This window comes from Triticum urartu, chromosome 1A (assembly GCF_056163025.1).
Source record: "Triticum urartu cultivar PI428250 chromosome 1A, HENAU_Tu73, whole genome shotgun sequence".
Lineage (NCBI taxonomy): Eukaryota > Viridiplantae > Streptophyta > Magnoliopsida > Poales > Poaceae > Triticum > Triticum urartu.
The window spans coordinates 1,049,685-1,068,955 of NC_141873.1; the positions used below are offsets into that span (position 1 = coordinate 1,049,685).

General features: G+C 44.9%; 1 protein-coding gene across 1 annotated transcript; it reads right to left on the minus strand.

The window, feature by feature from the left end:
• LOC125541532 (glycosyltransferase-like At2g41451) lies at nucleotides 1-3,912 on the minus strand. The gene is made up of 11 exons (XM_087543294.1): nucleotides 3,525-3,912; nucleotides 3,280-3,429; nucleotides 3,139-3,191; nucleotides 2,936-3,044; nucleotides 2,685-2,819; nucleotides 2,554-2,598; nucleotides 1,795-1,982; nucleotides 1,551-1,692; nucleotides 1,298-1,344; nucleotides 694-781; nucleotides 1-596 (listed from the first exon to the last, which is right to left on the minus strand). The coding sequence occupies exons 1-11, from the start codon at nucleotides 3,888-3,890 to the stop codon at nucleotides 312-314; spliced, it is 1,608 nt and encodes a 535-aa protein (XP_087399420.1). The 5' UTR covers nucleotides 3,891-3,912; the 3' UTR covers nucleotides 1-311.
• Between the last annotated feature and the right edge of the window lie 15,359 nt (nucleotides 3,913-19,271).

Genomic DNA, 19,271 nt, shown 5'->3' on the forward strand with positions numbered 1-19,271 from the left:
GTCGCGAGAAAGGGAGCGTGGATTCATCACGCATCACCTCTGTGTATACCTTATATTTCTGTAAGCATGTAGCATCATCTTTTTTCCACTAGCATTTTCCAACAAAAAAGCATGGGTGCACATACTAGCATCATCTGAAAAATAGTATGGCCTGCCCAAAATCACTCTATATATATATTCTCGATATAACATACTATGTCCTTCGATCACCAAAATCATGTCACTAGACTGCCCATCCATCCACGATCATCTTCTTGTCACTAACTGACCAACCTATATGGGCAGAAAGAATTCTTTCATCCCGATCCAAGTCACCACCTAGCCAGCCCCTCCCCTCGTGCGTCATCCAAACCCGGGGGCGACAAAGGGGGAACAGCGGCGGATGCACCGCCGCCATCCCTGTAGGCAGGGGCGGGCTCGATGACGTTCAAGATCTTCCGAGCGTTAGCTGCGACGAATGTCCTAGGTCCATCTTCATGGTCAGGATCGGTGCTGTTTCTGTCAACGCTTTCCTTCAGTCGAACTTTAGCATTGTCCACGGCTGCTGCAATGACGGAGGTGAAGACGCCAGACTCCCGCAGGCCTTGCACGATCGCCTGATAGAAAAAGGCACAAGTGTCAAGCGTATGAATATTACTGTAATTACATATGACTGACATTTTGATGGTGTGGCTATGGTTATTTACTGCATACCATTGGGGCATAGATGCGAGTTAACACTCCTTTTCGCAGAAGCTTCAGATTGAGCTGCTTATCGTTCCACACGACACGTTCGTTGTACCTAACAAAAGAGCAATCAGCCAACAGGCATACCAGGTCTCCGATGTCTAAAACTGTTACAGGGACTCATTGAGTTCAGCTAGTATTCTAAATCTACAGGGAATCATTTTAGACATCTGAGTGCTGGAGAACAAGTCATGGCAATTTGATTTCTTGGGTTATCCTGATATAGGTCATGTTATCAGTTGTATTTATGATAACATGGTCGAATATATCATGACCTATCTGGCCAAAAGAAAATAAAAAGTTCCTGTCGTTTACCTATCTTCTCCAGATTTGTTTTCATGCTAAATTCGCCATATAAAATTCGTATCACCAAATTCAGTACAAAATATAATTTCATCATATATGGTTGTGATCATGATAGATATTAGCGTCAGAGTGGAAAACTGGAGACTGGGTAAATGTCCAAACCAATGTATTTGCGAGCAGAGTATTATTCATTGTACATGCTAGAAATCAGAAAGTATTTAGTCAAGCTAGAAAATTATGGTGCTGTGGGAACCATGAAAATTACCAGCGAAGCATATCCTCTTCACTAGCAGTTGATGCAATTATAAAAGCCTGCATAGTAAATGCTCAAGTCAGAACTCAGGGTAGCAGCAGCAGTAGCAACCTAAATCATGGAAGAGGAAGCAGAACCACTAGTATAAGAATGTAAAATGCAAAAGATCCTGGAGGGGAAAGGGACTAGTGCAATGGGAAAAAAAAATCGACCAAACAAAAATCTGGTAGTACAGCTTTCAAGAGAATCAAGTAGCTTTACTTACTGCTCTGTCAAAATCCAACATGAAACATCTTTTAACATCTTCTTTTGTAGGCTTGCATCCACAGCGATCACGTCTAGATGTTAAGTCTGAAAATTTGGTGTATGTATAGTGCAGAACTGCAGCCTCTTCCAGCTTGATCTCACTGTCAGTTACATGCCAACAATATTATAAGAATCAATTTCGGCTTGATCTCACTGTCAGTTACGTTCTGAAAAAAATGGATGCTATGGACAAAAGTCCTTACTTTGGGCTCTTTGCGTAGTTATGCCATCTGTGTGCACCATTTGGCCGGAGATGATCTTGAATTCGCGCAGCAGATTTTCCATTCCCATAAGTAATGAAATAGTTAGGATTGCCTCTTGTTGCTTCCTTGTACATGCCAAAGTAAGTATCTTTGGGGAGATGATCATAATTCTTCTTGAACATAGACACCTGGTAAGATATTGCAATGTAAAAAAATTAGCGAATGATGGGATAGGTGTTTGGAACATGCAAGGAACTCATGGTACTTGGTGAAGTATCCACATAACAACTATGATTGATCACTGGTTGTATATGAGATTATCTTTTTCATACTAAAATGGCAAGATACTAGTACAGTTTATTGAAAAAAAAGGCTAGGCACAGCAAAGAATGTCAAAAGGCATAATCTGTTGTTGGCACTGAATTGTTGCACATATCGGAGGCCTAAGATTATTTTTCATTCGCTTCTCTTTTCTTTTGGAATAATTTGTTAAATTAGCTAGGCCCGTGGCCAGTCTACACTAAGAAAAACAGGTAAAACTTAATGCAAGGATACTAGGCTAAATGGAAGTTGGACCAGATTACAGGGCAACAAGAAACTAAATTTCCAAGCAAATGTAAACTACAATATCAGAGTATCAGACCACAGTATCAGACTTTAGATGTAACCGAACAAACAGAATTCATATCCCATCAGCCAACATTATATCAAACGGAGCTTGTGGATATTACTATGTTCTTAAAGACAGATAAGGTTTACCTCACTGAATGGATCTTTTATATCATCACGCTCGACACTGCTTTCCTGCAGAGTGCAGACAAGCAAGTTAATTACTACTGTATGTATAAGAAGTCTAGCAGGCATAATTAGGAGCAGCAGCATATACTTACATAGTTAGGGAAGATAACCATGTCAACATCCTCGGGGACGTCGGCTAGCAGGCGTCTGATGGAATACTCGGAAGCTCCACCGGGATATAGCAACTCATCGGTGTCTAGATGCATTATCCAATCCATGCCAGATTCCTACAACGAAGAAAAAATGTTATTTTTGTGTGTGTGAATGGATACATAATAGATAACAATACAACAGAAGTTTAGTCACCCCTGTAACAGTTGCCGTAAGCCGAAAATGGACATACCCGGGCCATCACAATGGCCATCTCCATGTTGAGCGACTGCTTCACAAACAGTTCGTAGTTGCAGGGTTTGTAGAAGAATCCTGATAGCCAGGTTTCGTCCCAGATGCGGCTGCAGGTGAAACATATGCATCATCAGAATGAGTATCGAAATGAACTTGTGTATAGGCCTACGAGGCACGCGCGCGGCGAAGATTGTTTCGGACCTCCGGGCCTGCTGCTCCTCAAGTTCCTTGGTCCTGTACACCACCTTCACCCCCTGAAAGAGGAACAGAGACAGAGATTCAGACTCAGAAGACCAAACAAGCAGAGTCAAATTTGTTGAAAATGTCAGGCGAGGAACGCACGGGGATGGACTCGAGGACGCCGGCGACGCTGGGCTTGGCGGCCTTGCCCTCGACGAAGAGGAGGAAGTGCGCGACGCCGACGACCTTGTGGTAGAAGAGCCACGGCAGGATCTGGTCCAGGCCGGCGGAGGTGCTCGTCTGCACGCACACCTGGCAGACGGGAGGGCGAAAGATCAGCAGGTCAGACACATCGGCCGGCGGCCAGCGAGGCGAGAGGACGGAGGTGGGATTGGGAAAGGCGGTACCTTGGGGTGGTGGGTGTCCGGCGCGTCGAAGTGGAAGGACCAGCCGCGGAGGTAGGGGAAGGCGGGGGCGGCGGAGGCGGCGAGAACCTCGACGCAGGAGGCGGCGGAGGAGTGGAGGGACTGCAGCCTCGACGGGGCCGGCACGGCGAGGCGAGCGGGCCAGCGGGAGCCGGCGTCGTCCACGCCGCCGCCGCGCCACTGGAGCGCGAACGCGAGGAGGGCGAGCGCGAGCGGGAGGGCGGTGAGGAGGAGGAGCAGGTGGCGCCACGCCGCGCCGCCGGCGGCGGCGGCGGACGGAGCCTGCGCCGGCGCCGGCATTCCTTCCGAGTGCGATCGATCCGTGGGTTCGGGCCGGGTCCGCCGCATCCCCGCTGTTTTTTTTATCCTCTTTAGCAGTGATTTTATTCTTATTTCATAAGTAAATGGTTGCCTTTTCCAACAATGAAATGAATTACTGCCAAAAGGAAAAAAGAAATGGGCTTTGCTGTTTTTATTAGTTATCTGTGATATTGGGTTTCACTTTATTAGGGTTAAATGCTGCCGATTAATTCGTCGATGGATTTGGGTCAGGGTCCGGCGCATTCGTTGGCAATATTGTTTCTGCTCCGAATTTCTTATCTAATTAATGGTTGCCTTTTGGAACAATGGAATGAATTAATTCCTGGTTTGAAAGAAAAATAGCAATCAAATATTGCCTAAGATGGTCAAGTCCACCTATCGTGGGCCTTTTTTTTATCCGGGTGCAAACTCGCGATGCTCACTTGCACCGAGAATCGAATTAAAGTGGTTGAAAGGACATTGACCATCGCCGCATGGTCGGACACCAGCCCACTCAAAATCTTGATCTCTTCACACTTTCTCGACTCAAAATCTCTCAATTTGGAATCACCACCGATGGAGAGTTCACGACATGTTGTCCCGGAGAAGGAGACAGTGAAGAGACTGAGTTGCCGCTCCTGCCGTTCACCGTGATGATGTTATTGTTTTGTTTGAAACTTGTATCAAGTTGTTTAAGCTATGCTTTGTGAACGTGGAGTATCTAAACTCGAGCTCTGTTTGACGTGTTTTTGTGCTTTCTATTTTCAGAAGTGTAAGTTTAGATGTGAATGATTTCTCTTAAGCACAGGTGATGCGAGACTCTATTTGATGTGAAGCACACACACGTACGCACATGCACCAGCTAATCCTTAGTGTGCATGCATGCACAATGGAGTTTGCCGACGTACCAACGAGCATATACTTGTTGATTACACGCATGGTATGAGCTACATCAATCACGTATTTGATCATGTATCTAGCTAACTGTGCAGATGTAAAGGCCCGGTGCAGTTCCTGTCGACGCCTTGCCTAATCGTACATGCCAGTACTTATCGCCTAACGCCGTACACGCTGAAGTGACGAATACTTGACCGGCGAGATGACGCAAAAACCATAGTTGAGGGGCTCCCTGGAGAATGTGCAGGTGTTTTTATCGTGCTAATTAAGAACACTGGTTGTGCGCATCACAATGATATAGAGGCTGGGTTATCCCGTTTTCGAAAGATTTTTTCTTTATTTTAATTAGAACACAGCACACTTCACTTGTGCAGCTTCTGCAATGGTTCTTGGTTCCTGGGAAAGGAGAACACACAGCGCCATGGAAGAAGTGGCAGTACAGTGATGGATGGATAATGTGATGTATTTATCGGTTATGCTTTGTCAAGGAAGGATGACTTGTTGGCTGAATGTGATGGTCGTACTGTTCAATTTGATTTGTCAGTAGTAGCAGTGGTGGTATTCATTATTCAACATGAAGGAATTCCTCGGTTGAATGTGATGCTCATCTTCTTTCTCTTTCTTTTGATGAAGCACTGAAGCTGAAAAGCAATGTCCATCGTGGACCTGGATGGAAGAACGTGAAAATATATGTATGATGTGGTGTTGCAGTTCCACTTTCTTTACAAAGACGTATTCCCTTTTAAAACATGAATTGAGAGATAGAAATAACCACTGAATGATGACTTTCATCATGACCCCGAGATATTCACCAAGCTCAGCTTTGCACAGATAACCACCGTCCACCGAGGGATGGAATTCATCAAGGTCAGCAAGTTCCACCCCTCTCCTCTCTGTCGTCTAAACAGATAGCCGTTCCTCGTGAAATTGCTCAGACGTAGGAGATCATGAATTCCATCCCTGTAAATCTTCTTTTCTGCGTGTCACCTTCATGTATGCAATCTGATCGAAATGTATCCGTAATTATGCTTTCTCACCTCCTTTTTCTGTTTCTGGAAATGGAAATTACATGAGACACTAATTTCAGATTTCCCCGTGTTGGAATTAAGCTTTGTTAGCTAGCTTTCCCCCGAAAGTGCTCTTTTGATCCCGAGCTCATATGCTCCTACATGAACAGTAAAATAAAAAAAGTACAAATTCAAAAAAATCTGAATTTTTTTTGTGATAAACATTAACGAATGTTCTAACTGCACGCAAAATTTCAGGCCGAAACGACATTCGTGGAGGTCTGTAACAAAATTGATGCTCCAAAATGCTTCCAACAATAGTGTTTTTAGAGCATCGATTTTATTTTTTTGCCCAGACTTCCATGAATGTCATTTCGACCTGAAATTTTGCACGTAGTTAGAAAATTTATCAATGTTCATCACAAAAAAATTCAGATTTTTTTTTATTTTTACTATTTTTTTTATTTTACTGTTCATCCGGGAGCATATGAGCTCAGGATCAAATACTCCATGTCCGCTTTTCCCCCCTTGTTTCATACTAGTACCATATATTTTCCTGTGCATCTTCTTTTGAAGGATGAGAAGGTTCAAACATGTGCAGGAACCAAATTAAAGGGCAACCAGACAAGTCCTACTACCACCCCTCCCCCCTTTAAGACTTCAATTTCACTCAATTAAGTTGGTGAGTTAAAAAAAATTTAAACCAAGTTTCACTATGCAACCTAAGTGCTGCTTAGAGTGCATTTCTCCAACTAGCACCCCTCCCCCCCCCCCCCCCCCCCCTTCATACAAGGTTCAAACATATGAGCTCGCAGCGTGCACGCAGGTTCGGGAGCCGCTGGTGCAGCATGGTTTTGGGAAGCTGGTTTTTTCTGGGTTTTTTGTTCTTTGTTCTATGTGTTATCTTTTTTCTTTTTTTATGCCTATGTTTCTTTTTTCTTTTCTTTTGCTTTCTAATTTCATTTATTTCACTTTTTCTCTTATTAGGTTTTTTCCCTTTTCTTTTTTTCTGTTACTGTTCCCTACAAAAATGTCAAACTTTTCCAAATTTGACATTTTTTTCTCTAATTCATTGATTTGTTTTTCAAATTCATGAACCTTTTAAATCTGTGATTTTTTTTTCAAAATTGGCGAACATTTATTTTGCATGCCACTAAGTATTTTTTTCAATTCCATGAATAGTTTTCAAATTAGTGAATTTCTTTCAAATCCATGGACATTTAAAATTCAAGAAGACATTTCAATGGCATGAACTCTTTCAAATGTGTAATTTGTTTTACAAATCCATGAACTTTTTTTGCAAATGCGTGTATTTTATTCTAATGTGTGAACTTTTTTAAATTTTCTCAATATTTTCCAAAATTCATGAACCTTTTTTCAATTTTATGATCTTTTTTCGAAATTTTGAACTTTTGAAAATCAATTTTGTTTCCAAATTTCATAACTTTGGTTTCAAATTGATGAACATTTTTGGACGCCGTGAACTTTTGTCAATTTGATGAACTTTCTTTTTAAAAGGCAAACGTACTTTCAGTTTTTTTATTTTATAATTTGTTTGAGCCTTTTTTGAAGATGTTAGGGATCACTGGTCAACCGGATGACAGGTTGAACCAAGCGGCCGCTCGAACCAGGAAAGCGAGCGAGTGAGCAAGCTGGGGTAGCTGGGCTGGCACATATCTCAGCCTTTTATATATGGGCTGATCCAACTGTGTTTTATTTTAAATCAGTTAGCTGGTGGATCTTCGGGCAAAACCTTGACCACAAAGAGTTGCCCGTTGACTTTTTAAGAAAAGGAAAAGGTTCACAAAAAAGTTCAATTTTTACGAGATGGTTAATGAAATTTTGAAAAAAAGATCAACATTACGAAAAAAGTCCAAGAGTTGGAAATTTCATAATTATTAAAAATTGTGAAAGTAAAAAAATGTTCATGAAATTGAAAACCAAAGAAAATATTAAAAAAATCATAATTTAAAATATGTTCATGAATTTGAGAAGAAGTTCGTGGATTTAAAAAAAGTTCACAAAACTTTTAAAAAATACAAATTCTAAAAGCACACGAGTTTTATAAAAAGAACGAAAATAAAGAAATAATAGATAGAAAAATTCAAGATGGAATTTTTTGAAAGAAAAAAGAAAACCGAAAAACCGGTGCTGGGGAAAACATAAGGAAACTCACCCAGAAAAACCATCAAACAATCATGGGGAGGCTGCAAAAAACCAGTTAAGAAAAGGACCTACATGGGCCGGCCCGTTTTAATATGCAGCGTTGTGGAGTCGTATGCGCCGGTTTGTAACCGGCGCACAAACCGGCGCTTAAGGTGCGAAATTGGAGTTTGGGAGTTTGTGACCTGCATGCATGAAGTGGGTCAGGCCGAATTATATGTGTTGCCAGCAAACAGTCCGAAGTTGTTTCTCTAAAAAAAAGGTATAGTACGAGAACCTAACACACCCATAAGAAATTTCTCCAGAAAAAACACATATTGTCCCTCGCTGATGAATACTTTGAATAGGCTAGCTAGACAATGCAATTTTGAACAACTTGTCGTCCCAGAAATTGCACTTTAATAAAAACTACAACTCGTCTTGGTTGTGATGAGGTCTTGGTCCTTCAGCCATTGTTTAAACAGTGCCATCAACCGGAGACAAAACTAAGTATCGGACGAATCAAGAACAATAGCCTGCACCGGCCTGACGCTCATATTATTACTGTATGTTTAGTTAAGTTGGGTGCTGTATGGCATCTGTGCTCGCTAGGTGTTTAGTTAAGTTGGTTCAGTATAATTTCATATCTGTTATGGGGCACAACTGGTTTGGCTGGTTGTCTCGGGTTCCATTTTTTCACGTGGCACAATAATCGATCTACTCTAGTTCTTTAGTAATTATGTGATGTATTTGCACAATTGGACAATATAAGGTTGGTCTCAGGCTGATTCATTGGCAAAAAGTTTTTTTTTTGAACATTCCTATGTTGGCATAATTTAGGAACATCCAGAATATGACCGTAGCTAGCTAATTCATCCAACTTGCTAAGATGTGAGCATGATTCTTCATTAACCAACAATAGAACAATTGTTTAGCATAAGAAAATAATATTATTGCAACAAGCACTACTAAGATAGGATGATTAGGCAATATAACTTCCAGTGAAGTCTTTCAAACTGGTAAATGCACACTCATCTTGCATAACTTTGTATACAGAAAAGTTTGCTCTTTCTGTAATTAGCAAATTGCAGACTTCTTTTTACCATAACAATTTCTTAATTTTAGTTGCTTCTATAAAATAGGAGCACTTCATATATCATGGCATACATAGTCTTCTCTCAATTATGGCTGTATGATGTGTACGATGTAAAAAGGGGAGGTAAGGTCTTGTACAATGCAAGGTGTTTAGGGGAGGTGCCTAGAGAAATAAACCGGGCTTTCTCTAAGCACCGATGCTTATTTGTATAGATGCATGGCTAGGCATCATTCCTATAGAAATAGGCACTGGTGTTTCAGAAAAACTCGATTTATTTTCTAAGTATCTCCTTAAGCACGTAGCGTTGTACAAGGCCTAAGAGAGAGCATGTTAAAATTACTCTTCTTGTATAGGAACCTAACAGACAAGTCCTCTTTTCAAAATTTATGAAAAGGTAAGGGGCGTTAGTGTGGTCGATCAGGCTGACCAGGCAATACAATTCCGAACAACTATTGGCATCTTCTAAGAAATTGCACCATTAAATAGTTACAACTCTGTACATGGTTGTGAACTTGTGAGGAAGTTCTGTTTTTTCATCCATTGGTTGAGACACTCCAAAGTCTTTGGTTAAGTAGTACTATTTGAGAAATTTTCACATGCTTCTTCTTACCCTCTTTTTTCACATGAGAGGTAAGAATGTAAGAGTTATTCAAACCCACTACTTAATGCAATCAACAATTCAGATCTATTTAATACTCTTACCTCTCGTTTGAAAAGGAAAAGTAATTAAGAGGGAGCATGTTAAAAAACCTCGTACCATTTTACCCGAAAAAAGTAGTAGTACTGTTCGAATAAGTGTAGCGAAGCCCTACTACGGCTCCCCCCCCCTCACCGCCGACAGCTGTCGCGGCGGCGGTGGGACTCTCTCCCATGCTGCTCCTCTCGTGGTGGTCTTCCCCACTGGTGTAGGTCCAGCGACGCAGATCATGTCCAATGGTGCAACATCCTTAGCCAAGGCGATGGATGCGGAACAGCTCGCTTCTTGTAATGGCGGCCTGCCGCAGACGACGGGAGGGAGCTGGTGCGCTCGATCTGCTTCGGTTGTGTCCTTGCAGATTCTGGCTAGCTAGAATTGGGCAATCCAGAACTAGTTGTCGCTGGCCTTCTGCGGGCCAGCGGGCTCGGTGTGCTATCGTCGTCAGCCGCGGTTGGCAGAACCTGGTTGATGACCTTGTGGTTAGATTATTTCGGGAGGGGAGTGGGCATCAACGCGGAGTGAAAGCTTTGATTCCAGTCTTTCACCGGAGCTAATAACGACGACGTCCACAGACGACATTACCTTCATGAGGGCGCTGTCATCGTGGTGTGCATATCTCCTACTATCTAAGTGCTTGCTGTTTGTCGGCGACTATGATTTGCGTTTCGTGCTCCAGCTCCGGTCATGTCGGCCCTGAGGGAGATGGGTCTAGGTGTTGAGTAAATAGGCAATTTCTCGATTAAATTAATCCACGAGCAAATCATTAGCATGACATTGACACAAATAAACGCATACTGATATTCAGTCAAGCAAGCACATACTACACTAATTGCAGAAAGATCTACATATAACGCTAGCATGGTTAAAACAAAAAACAGTAGAAGCGGGACAAACGAGTCATACCCTCCAGTAGGCCATGCAGAGGCCGCGGCTTTGGTGACAGCAGCGGCCTCCTCGGCGGCCTTATTGTCGGCTTCAGCTTTCTCGGCGGCGGCACGTTCGGCGTCGGTGGATATGGTGATGGTGAAGACGACACGGACGTAGATGATTGGAAGCGAGCAGTCGCGTAATCGCTGCCCAAAAACCTATTTGCCCCTCAACCCGTACAGGAACCAGAAGGGCGTCGTTTCGGAGACCTGCTCTTCCGTCGACCGTGTACGCGGCGAACGGGATGAGGTCACCGGTAAGGATGGCAATGGGTCGGGTTTGGATCGGGTTGAACAATCTCAAATCCATATCCATGTCCATAAAGACAGTCTTTGCCCGCCCATGAAAAAACCTACGGGTGAAAAATCGTGTCCATATCCAAATTCGATGGATATCCATACCCATTAGATATCCATTGGGTCCTCTCGAGACATATAAATAAGACATAACACAATATTAACATAAACTCTTCCATTCTTCACCTCGTGGTAGGCTAGACTTCACTTATGGTAAATCAACATCCACTAACAACCTAAGATCATTTAGTATTTTTCAACAGATGAGAATGACGGGTCATTTAAGGAGGAGGTAAAAATAAGGGAAGGGGTGTTGAATTATGTTACAGAGGGGATTGAATGTCAACTAAAAAAATTATGATGGGGATTGTGTAATTTCTTATGCATGTTTTAGATAAAAAAAAGTGTAAAATTGTTGTGGGACATATGACCGTGGGGCAGGTATAGCAGATTTTCCCCCATTAAGTCATACTATCGGGTCGGGTTTGGGTATATCCATGGGTACAAGATTATATCCATGCCCTATCCATGAACAATCGGGTCGGATTTGGGCGCCGCCCATGGACACAAAAGCATATCCAAACCCTATCCATTCGGGTCGGATATCCATGGATAAAATTGCCATCCTTAGTCACCGGCGGCAGCAACAGCAAGGGAATGACGGTGGGCGTGCGCGTGGAGCAGATGTGATTTGTGCGCAGCCGCGTGGAGAGACGTGGGCTCGACACACGTCTGGCAAAAATAAGCGCGTAGGTGTGAGCTCGGCTCGGCTCAATCCTGCAACCCGCGGCGCGGCGCGGCGCATCGTGACGAGGCGGGCGGCGGAGGAGGAGTGCGCGAGGGCCTCATCTCTTCTCAAGCTCCAATAGCATGTAGAAAAGAAACCCTTATAAGGAGGTCCAACTCCTCTTCCACTTCCGGGGTGGGACTAAACTTTTCACTCCACCTAGTGCCAATAAACCCACATGGGCCCTTAGAGATTTTTCAAAAATTGCTATATGGGCCTAGAGCCCATCTCAAATTTCAGCAATACCCCACCAGATCTCGAGGGACCATTGTGTCCTCTGTTCCAATTGCTGTTTCGATATACCAGTGTTTCAGTGAAGACCTGTTAAGGTTGAGCTTCACCTAGAGCAAGTAGCTACACTCCTTCACAACTGAACAATGAACTATGTCTTGAATTGTCAGTTTGGCGTAAAGAAGCTTCACCATATGTCTTACTAGTACTGGGCTGCCGAAGGCTGACCCCTCGGGTGGAGCATATAAGTCACACTCCTGGCCTATTCATGAGCTTACTAGAGATCACCCCAATCTCATAGACCGTGACCAGCAGTCGGGCTCACATAGGTGTGTTCCTCCAAAGATCGCTCTATAGGAAAGCATCTTGCTTACATAAGCTTTGGAACTCATTAAGACAATAGTCATCCTACCATACAATCTTGAGAGTATTGCATCTCCAACAGAGTGGGTTAGTATAGTTACTCTCCTCAGTTCACCACTGGCTTGTTTTCCCAGGTCCTACTTCACGGGATCTCCGATCATATAGGTTGGGTTACCACCATGGCAACTCATGTGGGTCTCATACTCATCTCCCTCGATGCATTATCTATCACAACACGTGATAGCCCTTTCGTAAAGGGATCTGCCAGATTCTTAGCCGTATGGACATAGTCCAACGCTATCACTCCGGAGTTTCTTAATTGTTTGACAACTTTTAATCTCATTCTTATGTGTTTGGTGGACTTCATGTTGTCCTTTGAACTCTTCACCTTGGTGATGACAGTCTGATTGTCACAGTTCATAAGGATAGCCGGAACCGGTTTATCAACCAATGGAAAGTCCATCAAAAGATCTCGAAGCCATCTCGCTTCAACACCAGATGTGTCTAATGCCGTTAATTCTGCTTCCATTGTCCATCTCGTTAAGATCGTTTGCTTGCAGGACTTCCAGGAAAGAACGCCACCTCCAAGAGTAAACATATACCCAGTTGTGGCCTTCATCTCATCAGTATCAGAGATCCAATTTGCATCACTATACCCTTCAAGTACCGATGGGTCTTCGGTATAGTGAATTCCATAGTTCATAGTACCTTTCAGATAGCGCATAACTCGTTCAACAACATGCCAATGTACATCACCCGGTTTGGAAACAAACCGGATCAGTTTGCTCACAGCAAACGCGATGTCGGGCCTCGTTGCGCTCGTTAGGTACATCCGTGAACCGATGATTTGAGAGTATCTCAACTGATCTATAGCCATGCCTTTGGACTTTCGAATCAACACGCTAGGATCATATGGTGTTTGAGATGGTGTGCAATCCGAATATCCAAAACGACTCAACACCTTCTCAACATAGTGGGATTGCAGAAGTGTAATCCCACCCTCATTATCTCTCAGTAGCTTGATGTTCAAGACAACATCAGCCACACCAAGGTCTTTCATCTCAAAATTCTGAGACAGAAACGACTTGACCTCCTCAATGACTTTGAGGCTGGTTCCGAATATCAGTATGTCATCAACATACAACCATAGTATAACTCCTTCGCCCCCACCATGGCGATAGTATACACATTTGTCAGCCTCATTAACAACGAAACCAACAGATGTCAGAGTTGTATTAAACTTATCATGCCATTGCTTAGGTGCTTGCTTTAGGCCATATAAAGATTTCAGCAACCTACACACCTTTCTTTCCTGACCATCTATCACAAAGCCATCTGGTTGTTGCATGTAGATTTCCTTGTTTAGCTCTCCATTCAGAAAAGCCGTCTTAACATTCATCTGGTGGACGAGAAGACCATGCGAGGCTGCCAACGAGAGTAATACTCGAATGGTGGTCAGTCTAGCCACAGGTGAATAAGTGTCAAAGAAATCTTCCTCTTCTTTCTGGTCATAGCCCTTGGCCACAAGCCTAGCCTTGTTCTTTTCAATCGTACCATCGGGCCTAAGCTTCTTTTTGAACACCCACTTACATCCTAATGGTTTGCAACCATAGGGACGCTCAGTGATCTCCCATGTCCTGTTAGCCATGATGGAATCCATCTCACTATGGACCGCATCCTTCCAGTAGTCAGCTTCTGGAGAGGCATACGCTTCTAAAATAGAAGTGGGAGTATCATCCACGAGGTACACAAAGAAACCATCACCAAAGGTCTTTGCAGTCCTTTGTCTCTTGCCCCTACCAAGGGTTTCCTCATCATCCTCCTCAGGATTTTCATCATGTGTTTGTTCATAATAATCTATAGGAATGACAGGCTTAGGAGTCTCCTCAGATTTCTTTCTAAAAGTGCTTTGCATATCTCTCATAGGAAAAATACCCTCAAAGAATGTAGCATCCTTAGACTCCATAATTGTACCGACCTTCTGGTCAGGTACCTCAGATTTCACTACTAGAAATCTATATCCAACGCTGTTCTTAGCGTAGCCCAAATTAACGCAGTCCACAGTCTTGGGTCCAAGCTTACGCTTTTTGGGGATTGGAATATTGACTTTCGCCAAAAAGCCCCAAGTACGCAAGTACGCAAGTGTTGTCCTTCTCTTCGCCCATTTCTCATAGGGAGTGATCTCATTATCCTTTGTCGGAACTTTATTCAGGACATGACATGCCGTCAATATAGCCTCCCCCCACCATGCCTTGGATAAACCCGATGTATCTAACATGTCGTTAACCAAATCAGTTAGAGTACGGTTTTTTTGCTCGGCAACCCCATTTGAATGGGGTGAACAGGGAGGCGTCCTCTCAAGAATAATGCCATGTTCCGCACAAAAGGAATCAAACTCACTCGAGAAGTACTCTCCACCACGACCTGATTGGACTCGTTAATTTTCTTTTCAAGTTGATTCTCAACTTCTGCCTTATAGATTTTAAAGTAGTGTAGAGCCTCATCTTTAGTATTTAACAGATACACATAGCAATATCTAGTGGAATCGTCTATCAACGTCATGAAGTATTTCTTTCCACCTTTAGTCAACACACCATTCATCTCACAAATATCAGAATGTGTGAGTTCTAATGGTGCCAAGTGTCTCTCCTTCGCGGCCTTATGAGGCTTGCGAGGTTGCTTAGTTTGCACACATGAAAGGCACTTAGAACCTTTGGCTAAGGTGAAACTTAGGATTAAATCCAACTTGGCTAGCCGCGTCATAACACCGAAACTAATGTGACAAAGACGTGAATGCCAAACTTCAGATTCATTAACATTCGAATGAATATTGTTCACGACTTTATTACAAAAATCTGCGAGGGAAAGGCGAAACATCCCTCCGCTCTCATAAGCTTTTCCAACAAAGAGTTCATATTTCATAACAACTAATTTATTAGACTCGAAAACCAACTTAAACCCTTCTCTACATAGAAGGGAGCCACTAACGAGGTTCTTCTTGATGGCAGGGACATGCTGCACGTTCTTCAGTTGCACGATCCTTCCCGAAGTAAACTTCAGATCGACCGTGCCAACACCATGAACAGAAGAACTCGCGCCATTCCCCATCAATACGGACCCGTGGCCTGTGACCTGGTAAGAAGAAAACAATTAAATGTCAGCACACACATGAACACCTGCACCTGTGTCCACCCACCAATTGGTGGACTGAAACACTGAAAAAACAGTAAATAAATTACCGTACCCAGGTGCACCATTCTCATTGTTGCCCACAATCATGTTGACAGACTTGGAGTCCTGTCCTGGCTTCCTGTACTTGTTAGGGCACTTGTTGGCCCAGTGTTCAACCGAACCACAAGTAAAGCAACCCTCATCCTTCTTGTTCTTCTTGAAGGTCTTCTTACCCTTCTTCTTAAAGTCGGTATTGTGTTGGACACCGTTCTTTCCCTTGGGCTTTGTGGGAGTTATGGTTCCTCTGGTTAACCATGTTGGCAACAGAAGTTCCTTCGACCCCTTTTCCGTGTGAGTCCATTGCCCTTGAATTCTGCTCAACACTCAGATGGCCAATGACATCCTCCACAGAGAATTCATGCCTCTGATGTTTCAAAGTGGTGGCAAAGTTCCTCTAGGAATTAGGGAGCTTAGCGGTTATGCAGCCCGCGACAAATTTGCCCGGTAACTCGCACTTAAGAAGTTCAAACTCCTTAACAATGCATATTATCTCATGAGCCCGCTCCAATACATGACGCTTTTCAACCATCTTGTAATCGTGGAACTGCTCTATAATATACATCTCGCTCCCAGCATCGGCGGCGCCGAACTTAGATTCGAGCGCCTCCCACAAGTCCTTGGCGACATGCACATGTAAATATGCGTCAACCAGTTTATCTCCGATCATGCTAAGAACTGCTCCGAGAAACACAACGGCAGCCTCCTTGAACGCCTTCTCCTGTTTAGGAGCAATCATTCCCGTGGTGACACCGGTGACCCAGAACACATTCATAGCCGTGAGCCATAAAGTGGTCTTAGTCTGCCAACGCTTAAAATACGTACCGGTAAACTTATCCGGTTTCAGTGTAGCGGCAAAGCCACTTGCCGAAAAATTCCTACACATAATAGGTTTTTGGATTGTTGAGTAAATAGGCAGTTTCTCGATTAAATTAATCCACGAGTAAATCACTAGCATGGCATTGACACAAATAAACGCATACTGATATTTAGTCAAGCAAGCACATACTACGCTAATTGCAGAAAGATCTATGTATAACGCTAGCATGGCTAAAACAGAAAACAGTAGGAGCGGGATAAACGAGTTATACCCTCCAGTAGGCCATGCAGAGGCCGCGGCTTTGGTGGCAGCAGCGGCGTCCTCGGCGGCCTTCTTGTCGGCTTCACCTTTCTCGGCGGCGGCACGTTCGGCGTCGGTGGACATGGTGATGATGAAGGTGACGCGGACGTAGAGGAAGTAGACGATCGGAAGCGAGCAGTCGCGTAATCGCTTCCCAAATACCTATTCGCCCCTCACCCCGTACAGGAACCAGAAGGGCGTGGTTTCGGAGACCTGCTCTCCCGTCGACCATGTACGCGGTGGACGGGATGGAGTCATCGGCGGCAGCAGCAGCAAGGGAACGACGGTGGGCGTGCGCGTGGAGCAGATATGATCTGTTCGTGGCAGCTAGGGTTAGGAGACACCACGCACTTATATAGGCGTAGCCGCGTGGAGAGATGTGGGCTCAACCCACATCCGAGTCCGTGACATCCCATGATCCGACGTCTCAGATCGTGGCCTAGCTGTCAAAGAACTCTCCGTTAGTGACTGGCAAAAGTAAGCACGTAGGTGTGAGCTCGGCTCGGCTCAATCCCGCAACCCACGGCGCGGCGCGTCGTGATGAGGCGTGGCGTCGCGGGCAATGGAGGAGGAGTGCGCGAGGGCCTCATCTCTTCTCAAGCTCCAATATCATGTAGAAGAGAAACCCTTATGAGGAGGTCCAACTCCTCTTCCACTTCCGGGGTGGGACTAAACTTCCCCACTGCACCTAGTGCCAATAAACCCACATGGGCCCTTAGAGATTTTTCAGAAATTGCTATATGGGCCTAGAGCCCATCTCAAATTTCAGCACTAGGCTGGGCTCTCTCCGGCGAGGTGATAGTTTGCGGCGGCATGCTCTGCTGTCGGTGTTGGTCCTGTATGACCACTCCGCCTATGGCGGCGGCCTAGTTGCGGATTACAGTGGCCACCGAAAGGTCTTTGAAAAGTTCTCTCTTCAGGTCCGGTGGTTGACTTCGACGTTCAGATGCAAACAGTGAATGATGGCTTGATGCAGAGGGATTGTTGGGTAGTGACTGTGGTTGCACATCGCAGGTAGCTATTAGGGTCATGGAGAAGTGGTGGCGGCAACACATAAGTGACGTTGATGGTTGTGCTACTCGAGCACCGGCTTTGGAGCCCCATTGTGAAAGCCTAGGTTTGACCTGAGTTGTTTATATACCTGACAATGGCGGTGTCTTTATGTCGTTACCTTGTTGAAAGCATTGCTTGAAAATGTTCGGACTGGTTCTTTAGGGTGAAAACCTAAATTCTGGCCTTATGTGGTTGTATCCGGTAACTGCGGCGACTAAGTGTCGTTCCTTTCTTGAAGAAGTTGCTGCTGAAGAATCTCGTCATCTATGTGGTGTCATGAGATGGTTATCGCAGGTATGATCATTGTTGGAGTTTGTCGACTGCGGATTGGATCGCATTAGTTTTTTTTTCCTCTCGCCTACACATAGCTAGCTTCGGTCTTATATGATTTTGCAATGTGCCGGCGTGTTTAGTGTGTGTTCATGTTAGTTGTGTGCATCTTAGCTATACAGAGGTCGAGTGTGTACTCACTGTTTTGTATCCTCTTGATGCTTAATTTTGAGACAATAAAAATCATTCTCTGCAGAAAAAAATTGCACAACAAGACAATTAATATGATCAATCGAATCAAGATAGACAACCTGCAACAAACCATGACTAGCCTAGCGTGTACTACTATGTAAACCATCAGCGACAAATTAAGTTGGGTGCCATATGGTGTAACAAGAATTATTCTGCCTTGCTAGATGTCAAAACTAAATCATGACACACAATTCTGATTTCGTAACTTATCAATCATGAGAAATATGCTAGGCTGTGGCTGGTATATCCCGATCTAACTTTTTACAAGGCACAACGATCTCATGATGACACACGAGGTCAACATTTCCTCAACCACGCCGCCGCCGGGCCCCCCTTCTCCAGCTAATCCCCTCACCGCCGCCAGAGGCCACAACCGGGCGAAGCCCGCGTCGTGGCAGCGGCGGCGGGGTCTTCCCCCCGTGGCGCGGCTCTCCTCTCCCGTGGGGCCCCGCGGCTGGCGGCCCGCCTGCGGCTCGGATCCATGGCGGCGGCCATGGTTGGTGGCACGCGGCGCCGGAGTGGTCAGGTGGGCCACTTCCCTGGCTATGTGGATGGCGGGGAGGTGGTAGGCTTCGGCTGCGGCAGCGGTTCCTCGCTGGATGTTGGTGGCCATGGTGATGTTCGTCCTCGACCCCGATCTACTCCGATCTGCAGCGGATCCGGCCCTTGGTGGCTTCGGTCACCGTTCTTGGGTGCTGGCCTTGCAGATCCGGTGGATGGAAGGGTTCCGTGGGAATCTCTTGGCCGGCGTGGCGGCCACTCCGATGGCATTGCCTTTGGGTGTTGCTTCCCTCGTTGGAGGCTTCGGAGAGGATCTCCTTCCTTCCACCCCTCCCAGGAGCTCAGGTGAAAACCTCAGACCCCCCTGTTCCAAGCGACGACGACACCACGGTGGCGTGCTCCTTCCTGAAGGCGTTGCTCGGGGGCTGCTCAAGCGGCGGTGGAAGTGGCGGCGGTTCGGTGTTGACACATGCATTCTGGTCAGCTTCATCTTGGAGGCGGCGGCGACGTAGGCGACACTCGTCTGGTGGAGCTACTGCCGATGGTCGAGGCATCGTTGGCA